Genomic DNA, 25,067 nt, shown 5'->3' on the forward strand with positions numbered 1-25,067 from the left:
TCCCTAGTTGAGAGGGTCCTTTCATTGGGTTTGTTTCTGGGAGGTAGAAGTCTGGCTGGCAAGTGAAGAACAGCAGTCTAGGGGTGTGCCCGTTCAAGCAGAGGCAAGAATCTGTGCCATACCTCCAGCCATGCATTCCCATCCTCACCCTGTGTTAACACGGTCAGGATATTTTCCTGGCAGTGACACTTGCACAACCCATGTCCTTCACTTTGTTAAAATCACCCTGTGACTGGGAGAGACTCCCATGAAACTGCACGGTTCCGAGCCTGTGACTGCCTGATCTGGCTGGCCTGCGGGCTCTGTGCTGGCAGCGTGGTCGGTATGCGACAGCACCATTTGGCCATCGCCCGGTACACAACTATCTCTCTAAGGTCACTGCCTGAGTAACTAATCAGACATTGACCTTACTCAGGGGCATTCCCTGGGGAATGGGCAAGGCTCAATACCTGCTACAGCAAAGGCAATGACATCTCAGGCTGGTGTCAGCAGCCAAGGGAAAAGCCAGCACCTGCCTCCGGGAGGAGGTTTCACAGATACTCTACCTGCTAGAGATCTCATACTCTTGAGCATCTACGGCACAGGGAATTCCTGCAACAGTGACAGTTTCTGCAATGTCTTGATGTTTCTGCCCGAGGTTTGAGCCAGTGATGGTGATTCTAGTGCCACCTTCCACTGGTCCAGACAGGGGGTACACCTGCAAAGACATCCGCGCACGTGTAAATGTCACATTATCTCAGACCCCTGCAGTCTGGCGACTGATCTACAGCACAGGGCCCTTCATCTGCCCCATTACAAACTGCCTAGCTGGTTCACTGCTATGGATTCCTTTTACTGGCTTGGACCAACACCAGGCTGCACCCTCATCAGAAGAAAGGCCATAAAGAACACCACAGTCAGAGCCTTCTCCCCCATACCTCACTGTTGCCAGCAGTCCCCCCCAGAGGTGATAATCCGCTATAGACTTCTAAGGCAAGGACTGCCCTGCTTTGCCTTCTCATCAACATGCTGACCACTCCACAGGACATTTCTGCCGAAGAGTGGGAATGCACAAGCCAATACATGTTACTAGTATTGAAGCAGCAAGCACCATTCCCCCCTCAGCATCAGTACGACAATGAATTGCATGCTGCACAAACGTCAAAGCTCTGTCCCTGAGCGGCATCCAAGATAAACTAAGACAAGATGCAGCACATGGATGTTGTGTGCCACCAGAGGGAGGACAAGCTGACAGCAAAAGGGACACATGGCTACAGACACTTGTCATGTGGCAGTTAGCAAGAAACATTTAAAATAAACAGACAAAATAATTAATTCCAGCGATCTGTCATGCCTCTCCCACCCTTGCTGTGCTGTTGCCATTAGGTTTTGCCCTCCTTTGTCCCAGGCTCAGTTGGGCCAACCTATTTCAGGGTCTGGCTCGGGACAGTTGGAAGATCCAATTTGTGGACCCTTTCCCAGCTCCTGAATGGTTGTGTTCCTTCTGGTGTGCCTGTTTCGGCTTGCACAAGACACAAATATATCTTTCCCCACTGTTCTCTACCAGCAAACTGAAAGCCCAGCATAGAAGTCTAGCATCCTCACAACACTGAGGGATCACAGTAGAATAGGACTAACTTGCTCTTCAGATGGCCAATGTATTATTGAGCTGCACTGTTCACACTCTTTCACAGGTCTTTGATTTCAACTGCAGAATGGAGCCCTCCTTGCCCTGGGTGCAATACACTAGCAAGTTACTCACAGAGTGAATGAGAGGTGCTGGACACAGGTCTTCTATCTCTTCCTTGCAGGACCCCCTGAAGATACAGTTGGGGTTGTCACCTCCACACCACACACAGTTGTACTTTGAGTCAGCTGTTTGGCAGCGGCTACAATCAGTGTGTCCCACAGAGCAGTTGTAAAAAGTCACTGCAAAGGAAAAAAAATTCAGAGGCATCTGCAAGTATCCCCCAGGGCACAGAACAATCCAGCAACTTGTCTTGCACAGACCCCTCTCCTCCGCCCTCCCCCTGTGACAAGCAACAGAAACAAGGCTGTATGTTGCCCTTGGTTTCCTTGCGATAGGTCTACCGCAGATGGAAAAAGCCTTATTTGAGGATTTCTCAATTCTCTTCCACCTCATCTGCTGTCTTTTTGCTGTGGAGGTGTTGCACTCCTACCATAAAGATCTGCAGCACTGTCCACTCGAAGGTGTTGTCGCCTCTGCACAAACACCACAGCGTTGAATTCGAGTTGAGGCGCTGTGTAACTGTACTGCAAAGACAAAGACCATCAAGACAAAGAACTTAATAGAGGCACAAACAGGCCAGCTGAACAGGCAAACAGCACCAGCATCCATCCTGCACAGCACACCAGCACATACAGCCTGTACGGAGCTTCCCGTGAACACAGGCAAGGCAGCGTTAGCTGGGGCAGTGGCAGCACAAGCCTGCCCTAACTGGTTCACACAGACAGAATTCTGCTCTAGAAAGAGTAGCAGGCATTGGTTTGCCAGGTTGAACATTGAAAACAACATGACAATACTAGTCTAACTTCCTAACGGCACTCCTAAATGGCTAGCTCCTATATATTAGTCACCTGCTCAGAAAACTGCTCAAGCTGGCATTTATGCCATTTCAGTAGAGCTGAAAACGTAGGATTACAATTGGTCTGCAGGGCTTGTGTGCACAAGAGCCTATGTTGCTCCTCTTCCTTAACTATCTGAGTTTATGAACTAAAAATACCACCCCTCCTTGCAAATCTTGCCCTAAGTAAAATCAACACATCGCCCAGAAATGTACGCGGCTGTTTTAGTTTTGCCTGTTAATCCTACGATCCGCAGGCTAGCTTCCACCACTAAGAAGAATAAAATTGGTATTAATAGCTTCCCCTCCTCAAAGAATCACCATCACAGAAGTCATGATCCAGAGAATCATGAACAACAGTAGCTCAAAGCTAAAGCACAAGTGGCACTGTCCTGGCAGGTTGCAGTGGGTGGTGATTCAGAGACGGCACCATCCCGCACTACAGCAAACGCAGCAACAGGTCCTGTGGCTCAGACCGCACAATCTTTCTGCAAGTTGAGGATACCAGTACTGCCAGGCAGTAGTATCACAGATGAGGGCCTTGTACTGCTAAATATTCTACAAATACTTTTGCAAAATATGCGCTTTTCCCCCAAAGAGCTCACCTTCCAGCCTGCTGTTTTGCTGAGCAAAACCAGCACCAGTGTGAACTCCGGAACGGCGTATTCTAAGCACTCACCTGGTTCATCTGGCAGGTGATATAACAGAGGGACTGGTTTGTTTCTTCTCCTTCCACATATGCATCCATCACCACTGTCCTCCCCTCCAAATTCAGGACACACTCATAGTCCCACTGCTGGTCCTGCAGAGAAGATACACATGGCACCACTGCTCAGCTCCACGGAGCTTCCTGCTAAATGACTGCGGCCCTCCTGCCTCTCCATTCAGTACCTTTTACCAAGCCACTTGCTGTGCAAGCAGCCTGCTCCTCTCACTCCCTTTGTTATGCTAACTCTATGCTATATTGAAGGGCTCTCTAAGCTGTCACTGCCTCCATGTGTAAAAGGTAAAGCAACACGAAACCAAAACACCTAGAAGGGAGCATGTGTGTGTCAGTGCGGGAAGAACTCTGCACAGGAGGAGGAATTATAGAAAAACCACCGGGACCGTGAAGTTATGCTGTTATGTCTCTGAAACACTAGCTTGGCAACGAAGAGGGGAGTACACAGATTAGGGCAGTGCACTTCAAAAAACACTAAGTGTATTCTTCTTCTCTCCCCTGTAAATCCTCCACTGAATCGTTTAGATACTTCATGTAAAAAAGATTGATATGCATCTGTAACCAGCTCGGCTCCTCTGAGCAGTGCAGTATATCAGGTTTAACATATAAAGTAACAATTAGTTTGTGGGCTGCATGTTCTGAGGCAGTTCTACTAAATCAGTCTTCTGTCTTGAGAAGCAAAGAGAATTTTATCAGCGGCACACCCAAGAAACATAGTTTCCAAGGGTGGTTTTCCCCATTAGAGAAGTTTCAGGTACGACAGGAACAGCCACGTTAACATGGGCATGCCAGAAAGGAAGCAGATTACTTATTTAACTTAGGGAGACACAATCAATCAGCAGAGATTCAGCAGGAAGTTATACCATCTACAGTGCAGCACAGGTGCAACTTAATCCAAACACATGCAGATCTTCTCCAGCAGGTTGGTGCACACCTGTACTCTGGGTAACCTCCTACCCCACCAGTAAATCCAGCTATGTTATTCTTTATTCACAGTAGGTCATTCCTCTTGATATTTCTGCAAACAGGAGAAACCTAGGCAGAGCCACAATCATGTCTTACACGTATTTTTAGCAGTGCAGCGGACAGGTTGCCCAAACAGAGCTCTGCATTACCACAGTTTCTCAGTGCCGATGGCCTTGAGGTGACTACCTGGTAGAGGTGGAAGTTCTTTCCCAGCAGAGTTATCTTCCTTGCCACGTTGACTGGAAACAGTGAAGATCCCTGGATTCCCTGCACACAAGGACATGCATCTGGACCCCAGCTAAGCTCTTCATTCTGAAAACAAACACAGGTCTTTAGAGAAAGAGACCTCCGTGGCTCTGATACAGGGAATCAAAACCTAACACACTGACAGAGAAACAAGCGCTGCCTGAACAAAGACACAGCTGTGCCTTCTTTACCGTGAAGTTACAAGAAAACAATGCAAGAGCCCCAAAGAGGCAAACAGAAAGCGTGAATATGCTGGACATCACAGCAGCTGCCACTTTCAGGTCAGCAGCATTTCTACAGGACCTGGGAACCTTGCACACATTTTTCTTCCTCAGGCTGCCTCTTCTCAGTCTGGACATAACAGCGGTCAGCTTCTACACTGGCAGAGGATTCTACACTGTCAATAAGCACCACCTCTCCTGTGTGCTGAAATACTAGACCAGCAATCCGTATGAAAATTTCAAAGCGTTACAGCCTTAGACTGAATTTCACAGCACCGCAACTTACCTCCTCCCAAAACTCAGGGGCATCATACTGATAGTCGAGGTCAGGGTGGAGGATCCTGGGGAAGTCAGGGACATCCCTCTCTGAAGAATCGCCATCACCCGACAGCAGAGTAGAAGCAGAGAAGGGAGATGTGTCATTCTCAGCCTGCAGGAAATCCATCCAGTCCTCTGTGTCCTGGAGCTCTGTGCCTTCCTCCAGCAGCCAGTCTGGGGGAGCTGATGGTGGGAGCTCTGAAGCAGGTAGTTCAGTTCCCAGCAGTGCGGGAGAGTCCGAGGCAGCGGGGCCCCTCGGCACCTGGCTGGGGGTCTGGGGAGATGGGATGGCAGACGTCAGTGCCTCTGTGCTGGGAAAAGAACTCGGAGGCCACTTGAAACCGGTGACGTGAGGGGAAGGTGTTACTGCTGCTGCAGATGTGTGCAGAGGACTACCCACTAGGGTGGTGGGTGGGTCGGTGTGCTGCGGCTCCCGGCCAGTGGCTGGCCCTTCGGTGGGCAAAGCTGCGTGATCCATGTTTTTGGATGGGCTGGCAAGGACAGATGCAGCAGGAGAAGTTGTCTCCGGCACAGTGACAGCAGGTTTGTCTGCTGGTGGTGGCAGAGGGGATTCTGTGACAGCCTGGAGAGAGGCTGCTTCAGTTGAGAGAGTCAAGTATGTATAGCTGAGGGTTTCTGTAGGCTTAGTTGTCATATCCAAGGCTGTGGAGAGCGTGACAAGGTTGGGCTCCGTGGGGGGCACAGCGCTTGGTACCGCATGCACAGGGGGAGTGACGGGTTTTGTGGCCATGTTTGAGGCTGTGGTAGAGGACTTGGTGAGGGGAGCTGCTGAAGAAGGAAACACACTTGAGGTTGGGATCTGCGCCTAGAGAAAAACAATACAGTGGGGTGAGAAGAGAGAAACAACCAGAATAAAACCCAAGCAGAAAAACACTCCATGTTATTTCCTGTAGCAGTGTTCACAAGAGGCTGCTTCACCCTCTGGATTTCAGTGAGAGCCACATCTCATACCACCTTGTCTTGGGATGGGTCTGGGGAATGCTCACAGTGCACAAGATCCAGCAACATCCCCTCTTCCCACAGATGCCTGCACTCACCTCTCCTCTGAGGGAGGCCTGCCTGCCTGACTTCATCCCCCACAAAACTGCAAGATGACCAGTGGCAGCCACAAACTGGGCATCTGTTCCACCTCCCCACACGCAGCCTCCCTGCCAGCTTGCTCTTGTCCCCCGCTTTGAAAACACAGGCTGGATAACACCAGGAGAAGTGTCACCTCCTTCATCTGATGGCACTGCCCCCAAAACCTAGCAAGACCTTGTAGCATCAGGGATGTAGAAGCTTCTGTCACTCCAAGGTGAGGCTTTGTGCCAAGAGCTCGCTTCCTTGCTTGACGTGACTAACAGATGCTATTTTACCCGAGGAGAGATCCGATTCACTGCAACTCGCTGAGGCTGTTATAGCACATATGTCTAGGAGTGAGGAGACGCACCCTTTCATTGTAGATAATGGTTCCTTCCTCACAGGCTGCTTTGTGGGTGCAGAGGTGCTGCTGGATACACCAGTTACATCCCCAGAGACTGCTCACACACTTCTGGCACCTGGAACAATGATAGAAAAGCAGCTGCTGAGACAACCCAGAAGGGACAGCCACCCTCCCTATAACTACAGACAACAAAAAGCAAGTGCTCACGGTGCCGATTTCCACATCAGGGCCACTGCAGCACAGTCATAGAAAGAGAAGTCCACAGAAGCAATGAAGATGTCATGGAAACGCACTACGAGCTTTATGGTGACATGATCTGAAAACGAAAATAAAAATTTCTTAGCAATGGAGCCACTAGAAGTCTGTCATACTGTTAAGTGACACAGCTTGCTTTAGAAAAGATACTGTCAAACATGGAGACAGATTCCTTTCCATGCTTCTAGCATCTCAATCACTGCATTATCCTACGGACACTAAAAACAGGTTGGACAAGTTTGTCAGGAGTAGTTTATGACAGCTCTCACCAACCCATGGGACTAGTCTGAAGATCCCTCCATCTTTATCTTCTACAATTCCACCGTCACCTCTGTATTAGAGGAAGACATACTATTCCAGGCTCAAAGCTGATTGCTTTCCTTTGTCATCTAAAGGAAAACCAAACCCTTAGAACTGACATGCCCTTCCACATACTGCTTCACCTTGAGAGCTTTGTTCTATGTCCAGACTAAAAAGTGAGTCAGTGAAGAGGTTTAGAAGACTTGTAATCTCACTTGCAATGACTGAAGGCTTATCTGCTTTAAATCTAGGTCTCATGTCAAGCACAAGCCTCAGGACAGCCCAGTTCTCTTTAGGAAGAGACTATCACTGTTTTCTGAAAGACCAAATAGCTGCAGAGATGGTCAAAACTTACTGCAGCTGACAGCATGAGCCTGAAGGAGATACTCTGCATATGACAGTAGTAAACCAGCTAATTAATCTTGTTCCAGACAAATGCCTCCAACTCTAGAGTTGGGTATTAGTTCTCCAAATAATGGGAACATATTGCATGCTCTGCTCAGCTCCAGGAGCTGTGATTTCTCCAAGACAGCTTGCTATAAAAGTAAGTGACAAGAAGCTTGTCCATCATTCATCTCACAGAATTCAGACCTCCTCTTGCAAACAAGCTCTACTGACCACAAAACAATTAACATGACTGGTGACGGATCAGTCAGGCCTAAGCTGGGCTCCTTACAGAATGATAAGTGAAGCAGTACGCTAGTAAAACAGCTGATGATGAGGTGTGTATGAAAACCCACAAACAGAAGAAAATAAGAGTATCATATGCAGCTGGAGGCAGGAGTCACTGCAGTACTGTCAACTCTCACCACTGTCATAGAGGAGATTGCATGTGGCAGTGGTGGAAGGGCTAACACCTCCTAAGATTTCATGGTTATGACACCATATTTATAAATATTCCTTTCTCCAAAAAGGCCATTACTTCCCATGACTGCCAGTAACGCTATTCAACAGCACAGAAGGTGAGGTCAAGCCACTGGCAAATTCAGAGCAAGAGTTTCTGCTATCGACTTGAAGCTCAACAGCTTAAAGTGACAGATGAGCTGGTATGCAACCTTTAAAACAAAGCTGAAAAAACACAAATATTTTAGTAAGCTGGGAAAAGTATTATAAGTAGGAATAGGAAAGTGCCAGTATCTAAGGCCCTGATGAGACCTCATTTAAAAAACAGTCTATGATTCTGGTTACCAGCTTCAAATTCATCTTAGCAGAGCAAGGAAGCCATGCAAAGCAGGGTTAGCAATACAGCGAAGGAGAGAGGAGGGCAAAGGAAAAGTTGACACAGTTAACGTGGCAGAACTCTGCACTAAGAATGCCTGGCCGTTCACCGAGTGGGAGAAGAGCTGTGGAAGCAAAAGGACAACACAAATAGATCAAACGGACACAAACCATCCATGAGCAAGTTCAGGCTCATAAATAAAAACGGAAGCAATTTGTTAAACCTCAGAGATGCAATATGAAAGTAACAAAGGCAAAGCATTTATGGAGTCTTGAAATAAAAGCAAGACTGGCCTGCGAAGGAGTAAATAGGAGTATCTGAAGCCTGGAATAGTAAGAACTAGACTATGGCTTTAGCTACACTGATTTTTCACAACTGTGCTTAAATTGAAGCCCATATTTGCAGAGCTAAACAGGGAAGCCAATCCTGCACACTCTGCCTGTAGTGGCAGTGCAGAAAGCCCTTTCCTTCTGTGCCTGAGCACCCTGAATGGAGACCTGGCTGGCTTGTTCCAGACAAAAGCAGTGTGAAAGCCAGACAGGACAATACTGTAAATAACATGGAAAATGAAGGGGTTTGAGATTGCATGAGTGTGTTAGCTGGGTTCTGCTGTCACGTTATGTCCACGGAGATTGCTTCAGACCTACTAGCTATTGCATACTTGCACAGAAAATCTGTTTAGCCACTTAGGTGAACTACGTGGAATGCTTCCCAGCTGGCACCTGCCTTTTACTACAGATGAACAAGCTCTTTGAAGAGATCAGCTCATCAAAGCTCACACTGACAGTCTGGGTAAAATCCAATGCAAAGACTACAACCTGAGAACTCTCCAGGTTCTTTAGAGTGGCCAATTAGCAGTACTTAGCCAGTTATTGTTCACAGTAATAGAAGCCTGACTATGTATTTTCTGAGGTTATGCTGCATTATGGAGTAATTTCTAACTCTGAGGACTGTGGGTCTCTTGCCTTTCCTTAAATGTACTTCCTTCTCCCACTACTACATGGATTTTAAGAAGGCTTGCATTTTGTTTGATTTAAATAATGAAGCAGTATTTAGGAGAGATCTCTCTCCAGATTTATGACAAACCAGCCAAACCACTCTAGACTGCATTTCAGATCATGTTCAGATTTGCATATAACCCTTCAAGCAGGATCTCCTTTCCAACTGCCAGAATTTGGCATTGGAATTTGGCAACAGCCCAAAACAGCACAGGATGTGTGTGACACACAAGTAGACAGCACACATATTATGAAGAATGAAATGAACACCTGCTGACAGACCACATACATTCGTGGCTGTTAATCCTGGCAATCTGATGGACCTACAACATACTTTCTCCCAACAATGTTATCAGAGCTATCATGCTCCATTTAAAGCATTTCACTGACCTGCTCCTGTTGGCAAAGCTGGTGCTTGGCTGGGATCTGGAGAAGGACACATGATTCCTGACTCTGTCAGGACTGCTGGGCTTTCATAATCTTCAAAGTAACATGAGTAAAATTCTTCCTCACGCAGGGAAGGTAAGTCCGAGATAGCCAAGAATATCTACCAATTCAGTAACATCCGGTAAATAATTTGCCCTCTAACACATTCTTCTTTATTTCATCTGATTTTCTTGTTCTATTTTTTTCAAAGTAAGAGCCCCATAAAGTAGTTATCTACATATGCACTCATTTTCCTATAATGCCTCCTAGGACTGACGGTTCCATTCATCATCTCTTGCCATTCACAAACTGAACTTGGCATCCACCAAGCAACTGGCAACTTCCCCCTTTGCCCAAGTCTCTAGCAAAAGACAGGTTCTTGCCACCTCCTGACACAATGTCAGACTTCAAAACACTGCAGCACCTTCTCAGCTTTTCTGCCAGCTCTCAGATGTCAAACTGAAGCTATAATTTTGGGTAGCTCCTTTCAGATCTTCCTGACAGCAAGTGTCAAAAACACTGTGAAGCCACAGACGTGGGCACCTTGTAGATACTAAGCCAAGGAGGGACCCCACCCCAGCAGCCACCAAATACTCCAGAATACCCAGTAACTCTGAGCAGGCAAGGACATTTAGTTTTATGGGGAAGAAATTCTCTCCTGGTACAGCCAAGGTGTCAAGTCCCTTATGTGAGGCAGACATATGCTTGAAGGCTCAGTGATTCAGTGCCCCACTGAAAGCAACAGGAGGACTGGTGACTCCTCAGAGTTTGCAGGGGACTTTCTACATGCTGGGGCATCATCGGAGGATCATCACCACTTACATTTCTCTTTTCCTCTCTGCTGATATTGGCTGGAGTTAGCGACTGGACAGAGAGACACTGCTGTGTAGAGTTAAAGCTCCAGAGCCACTGCTCGCTCAACCTGGACCGCAGGCACTCAGAACGACGGCTGCACCTGCAGGGAAATAGCAAGAATCCCTGTGAGATCTGTGCAGCCTAGCAGGACATGTTCGGCTTCCCGGCTGACACTGGCTCTCTGAAGCCTTGCTAGAGCCTTGGGGAAGCTGCTACACAGGCCATGAAGTTCCAGCCTCCCACCATCTTCAATAACAGGATGAACTGTTGCCAAAACATAGATGGGTAGGCACTGCTTGGGATTCAAGGGTCACAAACTTGTTCCTATGGCATTCTACAGGAAGACAAAGCCAGCAAGCAGACGCACGTGCTGGAATAAAACCAAGTCTCAGTAAGCAACATCAGTAGAGGAGCAAGAAGTGAAAGAGTGCACTAATTAAGGGTGTGACACCAGAAGAAGAGGTAAGATAGTTTCTCTGTGTTTTAAACGAGACAGTCTGAGCTGCAGCCAGACTAAAACCAGGCTGAAATCCACTGCACAGGAGCATCGTGAGCGGTGACCAAAGACCCAAAAAACAATTAAAACATACCCTTGTGTGCAACTGTGACTGCTGGTGGTGTTTCAGGGAGGTAGACAGAGGAATGGTAAGTTAGAGAGAATATCTCATAAAGGAAGTAAAAATAAATTAAATCCAGGCACACAGACATTCGGGAGTATAGGCAATCCCTAAGCACTATCCCTCCAAAATCCTTGCAGGTGAAAAAGGGATCTATCTTACCGTCCCTGAAGGACACACCAGCCACAGTAGGGATCTTTCAGTGCCAGACAGGATTCGCAGTCCAAGTACAGGGAACATTCTAGTATGGGAACTTTTACCACCTGTCAGAGAAAGAAATGAATGAAAACACAGCACACACAACACCAGCCCCAGGGTCTATGGCTTCTTCTGCCTAACTAGCAAGTCCCATCACCTTCATGCTCACTGAAACAACTTCTTAATCCCCAAGAAAAATGCAACAAGTTTCCAGAGCCCAACTGAATAGCAATTTCACGTATTAGTGAAAAACATGAGGCTGTACAGAGGCACCGAGGTAAGCAAAGTGTATGGTTATTAACGGGTTATCTGTGACACTTCTTGCAAGAAGGAGACTTTATTTAGCGATAAAACTACTTTAACAAAACGGATCAAAGAACAGCAAACAAACTGAATATATTCACTCTTGTGCTTTTCTGGACTCTGTCATTGGAGATCATCTCTCTTGACACACAGGCGGGTGAAGCTGGAGACAGCAGCTCCAGATGAGGCCCTGAACACACCTGCACTACGGCCCAGCTCTGTCTGGCAGAACTATCATTTTGACTGAAAGTAGACCAAGAAGCTTTGATCAACGTGGAACAAAAGCCTTCTGCCATCTGGGGGTAAGTTTCACTTGCAAAACACTTCTGCTTTAACTTACTATCCTTGCTGATTTCAGCCTCTTGCCCTCTCTTTAATCTGCTACTACACTTCAGCTACTACACTGTCAGTTACTTTAAAATACCAACTTCTAATCCCCAACCTATTACTTTTGCTAAGTACATGATGTAATTTGCATTTTTTAAATCGACAGAACAATTAATGGTAAGGATATATTTCAGATTTCCCTAATCTTCTTCCACTCACCGATTTTAACTCCTCCTTTGAAGTGTTACAAAATTTCTGAGAATCTCAAAGTGCACTGGGGGCGATGAAAGGAAGCGGTGGTTTTGCAGCATGCTCTCATTTTTTGTTTGTTCTTTACTTTGGAGTAACTCAAGGGTTGTTTTTCCTCTGCTAGGAGGATCCTTTTCTTTTCAGCTCAAGGAGCTGATACGAGTGGTATTGTACAAATCCTCTCAAATTAAGTATCCATAGCTGGATTTCCTACTCTGCAGACACCAATATCCCAAGAGCCTGAGGCATTGCAATGCTTTTCCTCCTCCAGCTGCCACTGGGCACAAATAGAATTACCGAAAGGAGGAGAAGAGGGAAAGATGCCTCACATGGTTCTTTATACAGCTTGATTTCATCTGCAAGACTGTTTTTATATACCCAGCCAGAGCACACCTCTGCTATCTCAAGACATTTCTCACACATTTCTGCTTTTTGTAGGTTACATGCCTACAGAAGAACAGCTTAATCTTTTAACTGATTAAAACCAGAAGTGCCACAGTTTTAATTACACAAAATCTCCCTTTTCTCTTTTTAATCTTTTGTAAAACCAAGAAAGGTCACATTACTTGTGAACCCAGAAGGCTCACATTCTTCTGCTCAGATGGAGATGCAAACTGTTGTCCAAACAGTTCCTGCTCAACACAGAGGAACCCAGGAATTTGCACTCTCTTGTCTTCATGCCAATAGAGTAGCCTGCAGTTCACATTCCTCCATCACCGCTGATACAGCCTGACTGACTTGGGGAAACGCACATCCTAACAGGCACAGTTTAGGGTAACAAGGCTTTCTCCAGGCTTCCTCCAGCTTTTGCAAAAAGCCAGCCCCCATCCCTGTAAGCTGGACTGGCAGGCAGCTGCTGCCCAGCACACGCTTGGCTATACACAGTTTCTTCTGCCTCCCCCACTCCCCTCAGTAGCTTGTCTGGACCTCAAATGCTTTCAGCTCTTCTGCAGAACGGATTTTATCACTCTTACCATTGACTGGGTCATGACAAAGAGGTGCTCCTGCAACTGGTCAAACAGCAGGTCTCCACTCACGATGCTATTTAACTGGATAGCTAAGGAAGCGTATATATGTGCATCTCCCATTGCTCCTAAGTACACCTGCAAGAGAATCACAGTTGTATGCAGGCAAAATATCACAGCAGGAGTTGAGGGGCACCCATCCTACCTCAGGAATAAGCTGGAACCACTGCTGTGTGCCAGGATTTCAACCTCCCACCAAAATCTCAACACAGTGACCTCAGTCACGTGAAGCACGTGCGTAGCAATACCTGCGGAAGCCACGTAGGACGCACCAGCCCTCAACGCTGGCTACAGATGTAACCAAAGGCAACGTGACCACTATTTGGGGCACTTACACTCTCAACAGTCAGTACAGTGTGAGAAGAGACCATCTGACAGTAATGATCTTTAGTAGGAACCTGACTTCCCAAGGGACAAGAGAAACCGCCTTTTTTCCACTTTTATGCGCATCCCTGCTCAGTTTTAACCTCTTTGCTTCCTGTTGCATCCAGATCATACCTTGTGCAGTCTCCCTCTGCTGTCTCCCAGAAAAGCAATGGTGTGGCCATCTTCCACATTCACGGCCACAGCTGTCAGACGGCCCTCTCTTTTCTCCAGCAGTGGGGCTGCTTCCAAGGGTACCCGGCTGGCCATAGGGCTGGGAGTGTGGTCAGAGCCACAGGGGTATGCATACAGGGTGTCCTTTTACGGGGAGTGGAAAGAACATGGAAATAAATACAAAAAAATGGATACAACAAACATTAGCACTCCACACCATCCCCTTCCACCCAAATTCCTTGAGCAGGTGCTCCAGCAGTGAATTCAGCTTTGAAGCCCTCTAAGATGAGTAAAAAAAAAAATCCAAGCTTTTAATACTTAGTTTAGGTACGTTGGCTATTTGTACCCTCACAAAATCCTGCAGACATTTTAGCACAGACATTCAGCATCAGTAATGAAATGCTTTAGAACTCTACTAAACTCTTAAGGTCCTCAAAAAACATTACTGGCTACACACTGCCATGATACAGCTTTGGGGAAAATTCACTGTATTTTAAAACAAAAAGACGAGGACTCCTGCTTCCAGTGCAAAACCATCTGGTCACAAGCATTGCCTCCAACAATTTGCATAGTTTTGTTGTATCACCTACAGAATCTAAGCCTGAAGAAGAATCCCAAAGCATCAAGACATACATTAAGACAGGGTGAAGCACAACTTGCTCCGAAGAACTTACTATGCTTAAAAATAATAAAAAAAAAATGCTTAAAAAAAGCGCATAAAACCAGGGACCCACAAAAAGTCAAAACAAGAGTCATCTCCGCACACTGCTTCCACTCTTCAGAGTCTGATGAGATTTCTGAAGATTAGCTCTACAGCACTATGACCAGTCATCCTTCCATTCCAGTTCGGTCCCTCCCAGTACCACCAAACCTTCACTTTGAATTCTAAAGGAGAATGAAGTAATGCCAACTTATTTATTATTTGTATGTGTAGAGAGAAGATAATTCTGTTATGATTCATCTTTTTCCTAAATAACAAACTCAGCCTTGTCTAGGATAGTTCCTCTGTTACTTTATCTTTCTTGATGCCTTGTTCTGCATCCACTTTAATTTTACAGTACTCTTTTGTAGACAGAATGCAGGCTTGTTCACCCAACAATTATTATTAAAACCATCATTTTTTAATCGATCAGTGGCTTGTCTTCAAACAATGCGACTTGTGTAAACTAATGATTTTCATAACGAAATCCCTTACGGATAACATTTTCACCTCCCTCTCCAGTCCCTTACTAATTACTTTTACAAAACTGCATGTGGAGCAGAGGTATCAACTGCACAGTTCGCATGGACTACAGCTCCCTCTCTTGCCTCGGGCAGCGTGGCTGAATTTAGACTCCTCGTGAGCAAGTTTACGTATTCCTTCCATCTGATGTCCGTGGCTTTGCATTTGGCAGCACTGAGCTGCACGGTACCATCCAGCACCAGGCAACGGAGCCACCCCCACCAGAGGTCAGCGATAATGGCACAGCGTGGCATTCTTGAGGCATCTGCTTATCACCTCTCGCCAACCCCATGGAAGATCTGATCCTTTTTCTTCCCTCTCCTCCCATTTCTTGGGGGTGGGTGTGGATCTTGGGGTTTGGGTTTTTTTTGGTTGGTTTTTTTTTTGTTTTTTTTTTTTTTTTTTAATAATACTTGAACTGCTTCCCGGAGAAAGTAAAAATGATCAGGAGCTTTTGACAAAGTCTATGGAAGCCTTACAGTAAAATATATTTAACCTGCTGACCTCTACTCACTTTTGAATGTACTGCTGTCTTAGTGGGCATGCAAGGCTTGACACAGCGATTTCACGGAAGAAACCATGCCAGTCAGACTAGCACTACTTTCATTCTGATGCTTTACTGTTTTCCTTGCAAATACTAATTCAACTGATTTTCTGCATACTAGGCGTAAGGCTCTGACTTAAAACCTCAGAGGTGGTTATAACTTTTAACGATTGTTAGCTTTTACCGTCCTCCAAGCTATCACTAATTTTTAGTGACAGATACATATTTCTTATCAGCCCTGTTATTTGATTCTGAAGCTTCTTACAACTGCCTTCTTGCAACTTAAACACCTCTATTTCTCCAGTTGTCCAGTTCCTATAATATTTATTATGAAATGGGCCAAATTTCCATACTCAAAAGCATCAAGTGTTTATTTTGAATGGGATTCTAGCTATCTTTGCAACCTTTGCATCATTTCAGACAAACGCTGGAGCCTACTGAGGTTGATTCTTCAAAGTTTGCTTAAAAAAAAAACCACGTACAAGTCAGAAATAGTCGTACCCCAATTGTGCTCAGCACTGTGTGTGATGCCAAGGGCAAGTCACTTCACACCCAAGATTTATCTATCATAAATCAACGCGACCTGCACGAGCTCTCCCAGCAGTGGCACAGCCTGCCCGTGGCCTCGCAGGGACTGTCTGCAGTGCAGTTGATCACAGTCAAGAGCCGAAACGCGTTCCATTCTACAGTACTAAGACCACGATAACTGTATGAAGTGTTTATATAAATTTACATAGAAGCTGTTTGAATTGTTTTCAGTGAATAACATGTTGGCAACGTTGCAGAAAATACACCTCAGGGATCATCCAGCATCCTACTGTGATGGTGCAAGTTTGGATGAAGCCACACTACTGCAAATTTTGGTGCACACTTCCTACACTGCATAGCTAGGAAGCAACAATAGGACAAATCTATATCTATGCATGAAAAGGACTGAAAGCTCATTGCAAATGTATGCTACATACCTGCAGAACTACACCCACAGAAGATACGCAGCCCTCCCAAGCCTTGCAGAAACATGTTTTACACTTCCAATTATCAAGTCACTAACAGCAACTAGTCACCTGCATCTCAAGACTAATGAATCTCCAGAGAACTGAACAAATTCACTGGTTCTGAAATTCTTATAAAAAGAAGTATTTTCTTCCCAGCTGAAGAGATTGTATTGAACTGTAAATCTCAGCCTCTCCTGATGGGCTAAAAATTGGAGGCAGTACTAACTAGGGAAAAGGGCATACATGTGCACAGGCTGGTTTGAAGGCAGAAAAACGTGAAATTAATTAGCATTATGCTTACATACAGCACAAGCTGCCACCATTGAAACTGAGTTAAAACTGTTCCTGCATAAAATGCTCATTGACAGCCACTTCCACTCAGCACTGAATGGAGCAGGCTGGAGTTGGCACAGACCCTTACGTGTTGTTAGATACAATCTTAATGACAACCGCTACCTTGTACTGAATGCTGAAGGATAAAGTTTGTTAGGGCATTTACATATCATTGGACACACTTGTTAATAAGATGCCACACTTTAGTCAGTCCATTACTGCCAAACTGTGCAGCTGGGATGCTGGGATCATGCGCCAGGAATCACATAGCAGAGACAGGCCTTTCTCTCCCACCCTGTACAGCCACTTGTCCACTGGACCAAATGGTACAGATGGACTCACGTTTTGAATGAAGGATTTTTCTAAACTGCTCATGCTCATCTGACATTAAACCCCCTCTCAAGCTGCTCTAAAAATCACCTGTGACAATTCCTTCCACATTGCTCCGCGATGGACACATAGGGCATGGTTAGGAAGTAGCGTGAAACAGGACATCAAGCTGGGCAGGCTCTTGCTTCCCAGCTCTTATGTACTCGTCCTGACCTTACGCTCATCCTGCTCTAAATCTGCTTTTTACCCTTCACTTGTGCCACAAATATTCTACAGTCAGCTTCAGCTACTAAAAGGCAAACCATAATTTTAAGACTGGGTTTGGGCCACACATCCAACCCCCGAATCTTCCACAGCTCTGTGGTACCACTTTGCTCTTTGTAGCACAAAGCTGGGAAGAAGCAATTATCTTGACAGACTGTTCTATAGAAGGAAGACAAAAGATAACAACATGCTGTTCTGCTAAGGACTAGCAACGCCCTTGGTGAACACAGGATACTCACAACCACAGAGCCTCGTGCTGGGACACTGCATCCAGCACCGCCCCAGGAGAATGCTGATGCTCTGCGTTTGTGTCACTGTCCCCGATATGGCAGCACCAGTCAGTGTGGCTGACAGACTGCAAGGATTCAGGGTCACAGCCACTTTAGTTCACGTTTTTATCCTGCAACATCCCATCATGCCTTTGTCACAGAATTTAAAGAAGGATTATCACCTCTTACAGCTCTGGAGACAAAAAGCAGCCAGGTCAGGAAAAGGTCGTCCTTGGGCAGAAAATTCTGCAGGACTAATGCAGTCTATAGGAAATCAGGATTTTTGTTGACACTTGTTTTTGCTTATGTTCTTTCTTGTTCCCAAGTGCCTTGCAGGAAGCCGTTGTGAGGTGCACCTCACCATAAGCAACGGGGACCGAGCACATGCTTAAATTCCCTTGCCAATACACAGTTGCACATGCACATACTCCTTTCCTTCCCTGCAGTGCAGACCAGGAGATGAAGATACTGATAAAAACAACCCGTACTGCTCCTTCAGTGCTCTTGCCTGGTACTGCCATCAGACTGGCCTCAGGACAAGGTCACACCAGACGCTCTCCCCATTGTCACACAGAGTCCATCTCCCTCTGCAAGGAAACCTGCTCATGTGGGGCAGAGAGTTGCAGCAGCAATGAGACAGACCGTACTTCAACAGGACACAATGGTTCTTGCATTGCATTGCTGCAGTAGCAATGAAACAGCCCGAGCCCAAAAGCTTTTAACCCAAATAGATTTCAACATCCGTCTGTGGGGAAACAGACTGATTTTGGGAACACAAAGCAACACAAGAACATGCTGAAGACTACTCCTTACCCTGGCAAAGGCACAAAGCCACTTACCGCTGGCAGCTGGACACAGTTGGAACTGACATCGTATTCAATATATGCCACTTCTGTCCCTTCTTCTGACTTCCCATCTCTCATGTAGCAAACATCCCTAGTCCAGTTGGTCAGGCGATCCACCTCCTCCATTGCGTAGACACAGAGCGCAGACTCCTCGCTCAGTCTGCCAGAAGAAGCTTGCCAGGCAGAGAAGGCTGCAAACAGCACTTCTCCGTCGGTATATAGCTGCCCCTGGGCCAGACCTTTTCCCGGCCGGGTGACATAGGCTGCTTGCAGGAGGCTGTACGTATTGGCTTTGCCCTGGCAGAGCAGAGGTAACTCCACATAGGAGTAATAATGAGAGTCATCCAGGCAGATTCGCGAGATGTAGGTCTTGTACTCACGTGACTGAGATTTGAGGTCCCGACGGTAGAATAGGAAATAGACACTCGAGCGGTAAGTGAAGGATTTAATGAAATGGTGGTTGTACTCTGAGAGCCGGCCCACAGCCAGTTTTGCTGTTTCTTCATAGGAGAAAATAGAGTGAGAGTCTGTCGCTTGAACATCCCCTCCGTGGGCCCTGAGATTTCGGGTAGTGATGGGAGGAATCCCTCCTCCAACTCCCCGGCTAGTGTACCCTCGCCCCACAAACAGCAAGGGGACTTCATCCTTTGAGTAGGCTATAAGTCCCACAGTGGTGATATTGGGATCATTGGCAGCAACGTACTGAGTGTCACCGGGGCTCTCTGGTCGGAAGAGGACATGGTCGATGGACGCGAGGCTCCTCTTCTCACAGATTCCCTGGTGCACGCTGCCACACACGATGAGCTCCTTCTGCACTGCATTCACTAGCAGCAGCTTGTTGTGATTGTCGGTGTGGTGTGCCTGAGGGCACTCCAGCTTTGAGACCGGGGGCAGGCAATCTTTGCTGTCCAGAACTGGTCCAGTTTGAACCACATTCTTCATCAGCAGGTCAGATGTCAGCTGAAAGAGAAAGTTGGTGGCTCCCAAGTAAATGGTCCCAGATTCCAAGTCCATAGACAGGTGAAGGAATTTCGTAGCGTTGTGCGAGAACGTGACATACTGCAGTCCCTGTGGAATTGCTGCTCCCAAGAAACAGAGAACAGGAAGGAGGAACGTTCCCAGAGGCATGGTAAACACTCTGCAAGAGAGGAAAGGCTGTTAACTCCTCAGAAACCAGGAGTGAAAGTTAACACTCATAATCTTTCAACAGTACTCTTACGATGAGAGGTGGGCAAAGAGGACATGCATAACCATAGGAAGCGGAGAGCTAGACACAAAGAGCCAACACAGGACACTTGCAGAAACACCAACAGAGGCACCTGCAGCAGCATCAGAGACTTCAGTCATCTCCACACCAAGAAGACAGGCACAGCTTCTTCAGGAGAAGCTGCAATACTGCTAGTCACGTTCTTGGGGGCTTTCCCAGAGGCTGCTGGTTGGTACACTGGGGAAAGCTTCTCTTCACAAGCCCAGGACTTGTAATAGACTTGCTGACCAACAGTCCAAAGCATAGGTTCATCAATCCAGGGATATAACCTAAGGAGAAAGGTCCTACCTACGCTATGACAGAGGGTGCTTCAAACACTGAAGCTGTTCACTGTTCTTGCAGCATCATAAAAAGTCACGCCTAACCCAACTCCTGCACAACTCTTCCCTATGATGCTATATTGGAAGTTCTCCAGGACAGGACCACATTCCTACAGCAGCCAGCACACCACGCACATCGTTAATGTGCAACACCACAGTAAAACAAACACTGTCCAAGACAAACACAACCTGCAGAACCATTGTTTAAATAAACTGTAGCTGGGATCCAATTCAGAGCCAACTAATAACCCCTTTGCTCCATATTTGATTTTAGATACCATAATGGATCCTTCTCTTCCTTACTGCTTATGGCTACCAACAGCCTCTTTTAGGTCCAAGGCTCTTCCACTAGTGCTTCAGAAGAAACCTTCCCATGTCATCTCTGTCACTGAGAATCACCCACCCAAGCAGCATCTGGGTGCCAGGGTGAGGTCTCCAAAATGTGAACCATAGCAGCCCCCAGCCACCCCCTGGGGCCACTAGCCTGCCCCCAGCCCCGCCAAGCCAGCGGCCCCTGCGGGCCCCCATCTCCCTGGGCAATTAAGTGGCATGTCCAGGCAAGGAGATCACCTTATCCTGCTCACTTGTTAACTGCACCCTGGGGGAGAAGCCCTTTGCTGGCACTTGTCTCTCCACAGCACCTCTACCAGTACTGTAAAAGGTGATTTAAACATGCTGCTCTGTGGACAATGCTCCATTCCTTCCCTGTCCCATGCCTCAAAGTGCAGGCAAGGCCAGATGGGGTGGGTGTTAGACAGACCCAGGGAACCACCAGACCTGTTCTGCTTCTCTCCAGAGGATCTTTAGATCAGCCCCTCTTGAAATCTACTGTAACCCACCCAAGCCATGCCACAGATGGGAACAGCTGTCCTGAACAGCACGGAGAATCCCATAGCATGGTGGAAACGTGGTAATAAGTACCTGCAACATTTAGATTAATGTTTTCCCCACGGAGAAAGGGCAGCGGCTGCAAGTATTCATAATTTACTATGAGTACCACCTTATTTGAATTGAGAAGTAGGTGGTGATGCAGCTGTGAAACCCTTCCCCCCCTCCCTCTTGGAGAAAAGATATCAAAGTTACACACAGCTACACAGAACTCAAGCTGGGGCAGAGGCTCAGAGCTGATGTGTACAGTATCTCCTCCAGAACTGGCCTGTAATCTGCTGTGCTCATTTTAGCAACTCAGCTCCTCAGGGGTGATGTTAATTTTGTAGTTAAAGCTAAGGAAACTATCATCGCTTCCCTCGTCCAGCATCATCCTCCCTGGATCTTCTGGGCAAGCTCAAAATGCTATTAGCACAGAAATGCCCAGAACACAGAGGTGGAGAAAGACCTGCAGCATTTCAAGAGAAGGACTACCCCAGCATTTACTGCAGGGCTTAACCAATTTGGGTCGCAAACCTATCACACAAACTGTGTCTTATACGCAATCTGTACAACATCCAGCACAGCACGCAGAAAACACAGTAGCAGCGGTGAGAACAGTAACTGTAAGACTCTAGATCCATCGTTTATTTCACAGCTATTGCAAAAAAATAGAAAACCCACAAAAGTCTGCTTTCCAGCTCCTTTGTCAGTAAAAACTGGCATCGTTGCCCTACCAAAAGACCAGCTGAGAGGATTAGTCTACTTGTGAAATCCAGCGGATGGAAGGTATTATAAACACAACACATTATTAAATATAGGCTTTGTGAAGCTCTGGAAAAGCTCCACTTCCCATGGTTATTGTAGGTAAGTAGGTAGCACTGTCAGGATATACCCGCACGCAGGAATGCTGGCCCTAGGCTGGCAGCTTTCCCCCAGAGCACACAGCCGCCGATTCACACCGTACCAGCACCGTGTTTAGGTTACGTGCACACTAGGGCTTTTGTTTGCCCTGATAATGGACACTTAGTATTTTCTGCTCTCAGTGCTACAACCACACTCTGCTTCACCCAGATTTGCAAACAGTGCTGAACCAGCCTGGGAGTCTCTCTCTTCCAGGGTGGTGAGAGAGCATGTTGTAGCACCTGACAGAGGGCCTTGTGGTGTGACAGATGGTATCTGTGAAGTCTGATGAGGGATATTTATAAAGCCAGCAAATAGATACATGTAGACTGGAGGATGGAACTAACTTGACTCTATCACCTTGGGTTTACACAAGCAAAGCCTACCTTGCCCCAGCTCCAACATGTGAGTTATTTTTATGCATTCTCACCATTTTTATTAGAGAAAACTACTCAAGGAACTCCTTAACCACACCAACTGTCTCAGTACCTCTGCACTCCCATCATGCAGACATCACGATGGCTTGTTGTGCAACTCCGTCTGGAGTCTCCTCAGTTTCAAAGCTTAAAATGCCTGCAAACAAAACAATAGGGTGATGACCATCCAACAGCAGGAGCTTGACTACGTTGTGACAGAGCCACACTGACATGGAGAAGGGAGTCTTTGATCTGGAAGCAGCTGAGGATCACAAGACATCATTACACTGCACCACTTAGCGGAATCTCTAATCTTCTTTTTAGCTAATGCAACCTTCCTATGCCAGCACTTACACAGGAAAATCGGCATGTGTCTTCAGAATTTATGAAGTCTGAAATACTGGCTTTCTGGCTACAGCTCATGTCTACAAGCTGCAAGACTCTGCTCTGTCCACCACATACCATCACTGACAACTGCCAGGGCAGAACTGACAGATCTTTTTACAAGCTGTAGTTGAGTCTCTCTCAAATGTTTCACTGAAAGCTTTTTACCTACTGGAGCACCTGTACTGGAGAGAGATGGAAAAGCAACTAGTTCTTCATTCCAGCAGACTATAATCAAAAGCAGGTCTTGCTGTGGTCAAAGCTCTGACCTGAAGCTATTCTTCTTTCACTCACCAATAGCCCCCTAGAAGTCATTTTGTTAAGAGCTAGTCCTCAAAGGATATGCTCCAGGTTAAGAAACTACTAGATAGTCTTCATGACTCTGGGAGAACAGAGGGCAGCTGAGAAAAAAAAAAGGCAGGGGTGGGTGGGTGGGTGTAAAAGGGTAATACAGCATGTTCTGCAAGCTAGCTCTAATCACTTCGCACGATGGGCAAACACTGAACATAGTGCTCTTTGTTGCTCTTGGCTGAAGAGCCACTAGCAAATGAACTTGTGTTTATGGCTAGGTGAGCAAACCCACATTAGAAACGAACACAAGTATGTGGCTATCAGTAGCTACAAGCATTCACATCCTACATGAAAATTCAGAGAGAATAAGCCAGCAGTGTCTTTTGATTCAATTTTCCAAGTTGTTTCTCAAACATGGGCATCATTGCCTTCTTTATTCTCACTCTTCAGTTAAGCCCACCACAGCCTCTCTGGGAGGACAGGAAGGAGCAGGATAACCTACATTTAAATCTGATGGTTTCATGACAGGCTGTGCTACTGAGCTCTTTACGGATTTACTGAACCCTTCTGCTTCCTGTGCTCACTGCTAGTGTATAACACAGCTGTTGCAGACAGATTGCACTAAAAGTGTGTAGCCTTTAATTAATTCTGAAGGCAATTGCCAAGGCTTAAAGATTCTTTTAAAATATTCCTTTTTTTTATGAATTCTCATTAAATAGGAAAACGCTCCAGACAATACTCTGAACATTGCCTCTAACACGCTGTAAAATATTAATATCCAAATGATACTTCTGAGTTTCGTTTATTTAATCTGGATGACAACAGAAGGGCTAGAGGATTAGTCAGTCCTGCCACAGAATATTTATATTACATCCACAAAACAACAACCAATAACGCGGAAGCAATGGCACTATTTTGCTACTTGAAATTTGAAATAAGACCATGTTTTCTGTAGCACTGTTTTTACCTCCCTGACCTCACGTATCCCTCTCAGAGACTTTACTCATTTATTGGAGAAACAAACGCAGAACTCATTTGGGCACATTTTAACAGCGTATCAACACGTAAAGATTATTTCAGTCCTCACAGATTATTTCCCTAACAACACATCCTATCCCCCAAACACGGAGAGGTCAGATAACATTCTAACTGCTAGGCTAGATTTCATACTGAACACCAAACCCAGCAGAATTATCCCTGGAAGAAAGTAGGTCCCTGAAACTTGCACCTGCAGTTTCCACTGTATCATTTGCAGAGCCAACCCACAGTGAAAGCACTAGAAGATTTTTTTTTTTACAAAAGCATAATCCTTCCAGCCGCACGACACACCTTGTACTCCAGCACATTCAAATCATCCAGCAGTAGGAAGATGACCACTGCTGTGTTTTCCACACAAAAGCCCTGAACTACAGGCCCCTTCTCAAATTTCATATGCTTAACAGAGACTACTTGTTTTCTGCCGTGAAAGATGACATCCCCATTAAATAAATAAACCTTTTTTTGAGTCTTATTTACTCCTACCCAGGCAAGTTCCTTGCTCTGCTGTTTAAGAACCCTTGCAGCAAGCAGCTCTGGCAGAGATGAACACCAACCTCTGTTTTCCAAACAAAATTGACCCCAAGGAGAATCACAAGTCCAAGCCATGCTGTCGGAGCAGGACTGGCACAGACAAGGGAGCTCTGTTATACCAGATATGAGTAATACCAAAGCTGAGGTCAAGCTACCTAAAAAAAAAACAACAACAACTCTAAAGACAAAATACCAAGTCTGAAACAGCAAGAGAAGGTGGCAGAAAACCAGTACTTTTCAGGCTACAGAATAACCAGCATATTTCTCCCCAAGTGTTCCTTGACAGTTACTGCTGACCATTACAATGTACTTTTCTGGAGCAGGGTTGAAGCAGTCACACTAAAACAACGCTGCACAAAATACTTTGTCAACTTTGCAATACTATTGACATTTTAATAATGCTTCTGTATTATTAGGGTTCTTTGGAAAAACCACAGAAAGTGTTTCTACACCCCTGGG

The 25,067-nt window shown here is 46.1% G+C and overlaps 1 protein-coding gene across 4 annotated transcripts in view; it reads right to left on the reverse strand.

Annotated features, from left to right (window-relative positions):
* PLXNB1 (plexin B1) overlaps positions 1 to 25,067 on the reverse strand; it is an 82,079-nt gene that overhangs the window by 21,536 nt on the left and 35,476 nt on the right. For 3 of the 4 annotated variants that reach the window (XM_040592226.1, XM_040592227.1, XM_040592224.1), the window contains exons 1-15: positions 22,438 to 22,525; positions 18,586 to 19,729; positions 13,751 to 13,933; positions 13,202 to 13,330; positions 11,313 to 11,413; positions 10,501 to 10,633; positions 9,643 to 9,799; positions 6,688 to 6,796; positions 6,487 to 6,595; positions 5,005 to 5,862; positions 4,438 to 4,563; positions 3,244 to 3,366; positions 2,160 to 2,253; positions 1,742 to 1,908; positions 546 to 697 (exon numbers count right to left, since the gene is read on the reverse strand). In XM_040592226.1, the coding sequence (XP_040448160.1) occupies positions 546 to 697; positions 1,742 to 1,908; positions 2,160 to 2,253; positions 3,244 to 3,366; positions 4,438 to 4,563; positions 5,005 to 5,862; positions 6,487 to 6,595; positions 6,688 to 6,796; positions 9,643 to 9,799; positions 10,501 to 10,633; positions 11,313 to 11,413; positions 13,202 to 13,330; positions 13,751 to 13,933; positions 18,586 to 19,729; positions 22,438 to 22,454 (3,602 nt within the window). In that variant the 5' untranslated portion in view covers positions 22,455 to 22,525. Of the gene's footprint in view, positions 1 to 545; positions 698 to 1,741; positions 1,909 to 2,159; positions 2,254 to 3,243; positions 3,367 to 4,437; positions 4,564 to 5,004; positions 5,863 to 6,486; positions 6,596 to 6,687; positions 6,797 to 9,642; positions 9,800 to 10,500; positions 10,634 to 11,312; positions 11,414 to 13,201; positions 13,331 to 13,750; positions 13,934 to 18,585; positions 19,730 to 22,437; positions 22,526 to 25,067 lie in introns of those variants that run through there. The other variant, XM_040592225.1, reaches the window with a different exon arrangement.

This window comes from Falco naumanni, chromosome 4 (assembly GCF_017639655.2).
Source record: "Falco naumanni isolate bFalNau1 chromosome 4, bFalNau1.pat, whole genome shotgun sequence".
In the NCBI taxonomy this organism is placed as follows: domain Eukaryota; kingdom Metazoa; phylum Chordata; class Aves; order Falconiformes; family Falconidae; genus Falco; species Falco naumanni.